Source organism: Octopus sinensis, unplaced genomic scaffold (genome assembly GCF_006345805.1).
Source record: "Octopus sinensis unplaced genomic scaffold, ASM634580v1 Contig19018, whole genome shotgun sequence".
Taxonomy (NCBI): domain Eukaryota; kingdom Metazoa; phylum Mollusca; class Cephalopoda; order Octopoda; family Octopodidae; genus Octopus; species Octopus sinensis.
In genome coordinates, this window is record NW_021836166.1 from 1 (window position 1) to 4,680 (window position 4,680).

The 4,680-nt window shown below is 42.2% G+C and overlaps 1 protein-coding gene across 1 annotated transcript; it reads right to left on the reverse strand.

The window, feature by feature from the left end:
* Positions 1–1,935: 1,935 nt before the first annotated feature.
* On the reverse strand, positions 1,936–2,274 carry LOC115231976 (ribosomal biogenesis protein LAS1L-like). Its single transcript, XM_029801854.1, has one exon. The coding sequence runs from the start codon at positions 2,272–2,274 to the stop codon at positions 1,936–1,938; it is 339 nt and encodes a 112-aa protein (XP_029657714.1).
* Positions 2,275–4,680: the final 2,406 nt, after the last annotated feature.

The window sequence follows — 4,680 nt, forward strand, 5'->3', positions numbered from 1 at the left end:
CAATCTTGGTAGACCTTGCTGACACAATCTTTCAGGGGGAAGGGACTCTTCTTTAACAGAGCTTTCAAGACGTTCCACTTCCGAAGACTTTTAGCTAGGGCCTCCTCTACGTGACTTGAGAACGTCATTAAGGAGTCGAAAACCACGCCAAGGATCTTCTGGGTGCGCGAAGAGGGAATATGTTTGTCTCCAATAAATAGTTCCAGTCCATTCTTGAATCTTCTATCAGTAGTAAAGAGAGTGAATTGGGATTTAGATGCAGACACACACAACATGTTTGCAGATAGCCAATCACATACACGGTTGAGGTGTGACTGGACCATTACGACAGCCACAGAAGGAGATTTATCTCTTGCAGCGATAATCAGGTCGTCCGCATAGGATAAGAACATAATGTCTGGGTCATTAGTAATGGGTAGGTCATGTAGAAATAGGTTAAAAAGGAGAGGAGATAAAGGGGAGCCTTGTGGGACACCATTGGGCAGTAGTCTTGATCTTGAAGTAGTATTGTCAATACGGACCCTTCCGCGTCGGCCAGTTAAGAAATTTTCCAAACCACAGTTTGATGTTCGGATGTAAGTTCGAATCAAATATCTTCCGCGTTAGGAGTTTCCTCGGGACAGAATCAAAAGCCTTTTGTATATCGATGGATACTAAGGCCGTCCGTAGGTGTGTTCCCATGTTGAAACCGTCAGTAATAAACTGGGAGACAGAACACAAGTGCGTCGTTGTAGAACGGTCTGGTCTAAAACCGTGCTGGAATTCTGGCAGTTGTAGAACAGGAGAGATTCGCGTTAATACAAGCTTTTCCAGTACTTTCGATAAGATACAAGTTATTGAGATCGGGTGGTATGAAGAGAGGGCATCCTTTGGTTTCCCAGGCTTTAGAATTGGCGTAATTAGGGAGTTTTTCCATATATTAGGTATCGTGCGTAAGTTGATGGAGTCGTTGATGGAACCATGGCAGTTAGCCTTCGAGTAATTTTTGAACTTCGTAGGACGGCGCGTTGGACAGAAAGGCCTTCTAAGTCTCAGTACAATGGGGTTATGTTCGCTCGAGAAGCCATAACGAACATTCCACGAAATATATCCAGCCAAGGATGGAGTGCAGAGAGACAGGTCCGGGGAGGTTGGGCTGTCTCTTCAGCGGGTTGGTGTCCTTGTATGAGCGTATGGGTCGTTTAGGATAGTCAACTTATTGAGTACGGAAAGGATGTACTCGCCGCGAATGTCGGCCGGTTGAAACCGGAGCCAGAGCGGATGCTTGGCATTTAGGTCGCCGCATAGCAGCAAGTCCGTCAGTCCGCAAAGTTTCAATAAGTTGGGTGTATACTTTGGGATAAAGGAAGTCGTCGAACTCTGCGGTAAGACATATACATTGCACAATGTAAAATGTCTTGAGGGTGAAAAAGGAACTTCTATAGAGATTTGCTCAAGAATAGGGTCGCCTTCACACAGGAAGGAAACGAATGTAGTAACGTCGGTAAACACAAGCCATCCTTGACAATTGTCAATAGTCCTCCACCAAGACTTCTCGTCCGGTCCTTTCGCAGTACAGTGTAGCCAGGGAACCGTGGTGTTGAGGATGACACAGAGAGTTTAGACTCCTGGATGAGAGCAATGTTCACTTTTAGCCGGGATAGAAGGGAGCGTAACTCCAAGACCAACAACTCGACAGAAAGTCGAAAACTAAAAAATGACAGCTCCGCAAAGAAAACGATTACGTCGAAAATTGTTAAAAAAATTTTTTAATTAAATAATAAATGAATCAAACCAAAAACCTAATCCGACACAAAAATTTCTAGCAATAAGTATGGAGTTGAATGCAGTATTGTATTATACAGTCCTGTCCAAATGTTAGAGGCACCCTATTTTTTCCCTAAAAAGGCACTTATTTATTATTTTTCGAAAGATTTTAAAGAATAAATTAAGTTCTTAAAGGAAATTAAACATTTCCAAAGTTTTTATAACTACTCTGAGCCATCCAAGACTCTCGTCCACTCCAATGAGGATGACGTCGAAGGATGGAAGCATCCCGTGAGTCACGTCGTGTCTGATTTGGACGACCCAATCGGGAATGTGCAGTTTTCTACAGCGTTCCACGAGTGACGAGCTGAGTTTTCCTTTGAGTCGTTCACTCATTAAATTGACGAATCGGACTATGGCCGTTCCGTAGGCGAGTTGGTGCATTAGGTTTGCTTGCTGTGGACGATTTTGCACGACGGTGAGGAGATTTATTGTCGAGTCGATGGCTACGGGCAGTTTGTCGTTCATTCTGCATTTTATGAAGTTGCGAACCTTGTTTTCCACACAAGCAGTCGATCCAGGCCATGTTTCACGAGTTGTGCATCTTTAGACCAGAGCTCGTTGGAAATATTGACGAATTCTGATCTTAAAACTCACAGTTAATGCAAACTCGTCAATCCACGCCACGTTGTTTTTATTTAAGCCAAACAAAATCACCGTCTTAACCATTAACTAACACGTTCAGGTGATTCCGACACTTCTCAACAGTCGAGCCATCTTTTCACGATGTTCCGACCGTGACCCCACACACTTTCTGTATGTACGGTGAATGGTTTGTGGTCCATTTCCACGATCCCCCCATTTGCCTCTACGAGAGACTCCAGTGTTCTATGGACAATTTTCCTATCGGTATGGTCCTTCAGTAGGTTGATAGATCTTTCTTGAATTTTTTCGATTTTTAGCCGGTTCGTTGCCGCCAGGTTACAGCCCCAATCAGCACATGCATAGCCTATTGTTGGCTCGATATACTGCTTGTAAAGGGTCTCTACCCCTGGCGGATAAGTTCTCCCACAGTTCCAAAGGAAGGCTTTTACAAAATTGATCTTCTTTATACAGGTTGATACGATCGATCCTACGTGAGGTGAAAAACAGAGGAAAGTATCAAACGTTACTCCCAATATCTTCTGTGTTTTCTTTTGTGGTATTGGAATTCCGTTCAACGTGACATCAATAGTTTTCGTCCCCATCTTCCTATTTTTCGTGAATAGAGTGACTGCTGACTTTTCGGAACATGCATGTAGTCTGTTTTCATATAGCCATCCATATAAGTCGTCCAGTATTCTTTGTAGTCTTTCCTTCGCGTATTCGACATTTACATCCCTAGATGCGACAACTATGTCATCGGCATAAGAGAGTAGTATGTCATTATTATCCATAGGAACCGAAAGATAATTCAGAAACAAGTTGAAGAGGGTCGGGGATAAAGGAGAACCCTGGGGTACACCATTGGGCAATAAGCGTGATCTTGAACTCTCGTTCCCGACGCACACTTTCCCACGACGTCCGCTCAAAAAATTTGCTATCCATAGCTTCATAGGTGTAGAAATTTTTTTACTAAATATCTTTTGAATTAGGATCTTCCTTGGGACGGAGTCAAACGCTTTTTCAATGTCGATAGTGCATACAATCGATTTCTACTTTCATTTACTAAACAATCATTATTTATCAACAAAATTACTTAATTTAAAATATTTAGGGAAATGAATCCTGCCTTGGAGTAAGCCACTGCGTGTGTTCAGTCTTACTTTGAGACATTCAATTCTACTGACGGGATGGATCCTAAGTGATTTCCCGTATTTGAACCCTATTGGAGTGGGAAGTCATCGCATAGACTCCAAGAATGTCCTCTAACTAGGGAAAATTGCTGAATGTGTCGGAGACAAGGTCAACTGCTATTGTCAGCTGTTCTATTACGTTGGAGTTTGAAGTATTTGTGTGTTGATATTGTAGATATTTTCTATTCTTACATCATTTGAGCACGTCGACGATCAGTTAGTTAAATTTAGAATTGTGTAAAATATTCATCGGGGACCAACTTATTATTCAACCATTACGGCGGACCGATTGTCGACCTGGCCATTTTCAGAATGATTGTTATCAATGGCAGTTTTATGAATGATTCATTTTTCTACCACGCATTTTCTCGATTTCTACACACACCTTCTTCCTTTCTTCATTCTCTTCTTTAAACCTCCGAGAAAATGCCTCTCGCTGTTTGAATGTCCAAATTCTAAAATAAATTAGTATCATATTTGGTTGATTCGATACTACGACATTTTCCGACTTTTGCCATTTCTACTTATAAACAAGTTAAGAATAAACTCCACGTATGAGACTAATAAGAGAATGTCAAACAGAAAGGTATGATTAAAACCAGGTCTGTAAGTCCACAAATTGGAATAAACCAAGAATGCCTGGAATGTAACACACCTTCATTAATAGCTCGATTCGTGAAAATATAATTTGGAGATTTAATTGCAATAAAACGTCAGGTGGTGTTGTGGGACACGAATGGCCAGTAGCAAGGACGTGATTTGCCTATACGCGTTCATTCCCATTAAATTCTCTATCTAAACAAATTCATTTCTCAAAGTAGTATTCCAATAAGTAAACATGGAGAATGCATTCGGACTCGTGGTCGACCTCACCACCAACATAAGCGTCACTCACGTGGTCGAAAACAGTCCTGCCTCCGAAAACGGAGTCAATAAGGGAACTCCTCAGTCAGACAACCCAGGCGCCCGCGTAGACGAAGTATATGGTCATCGAGTCAGCCCTCTCAACATTGCACAAACAATCAGCTCGATTCCTCTCCCCATCGTGGTTTGATTCACTCGTCTCCATTTCGAGGTGTCTGTGACGTTGACTAACCAG

What these genes read in the sequence shown, in the direction of transcription:
- LOC115231976 (XM_029801854.1), bottom strand. Translation starts at nt 2,274, where the DNA reads ATGAACGACAAACTGCCCGTAGCCATCGACTCGACAATAAATCTCCTC.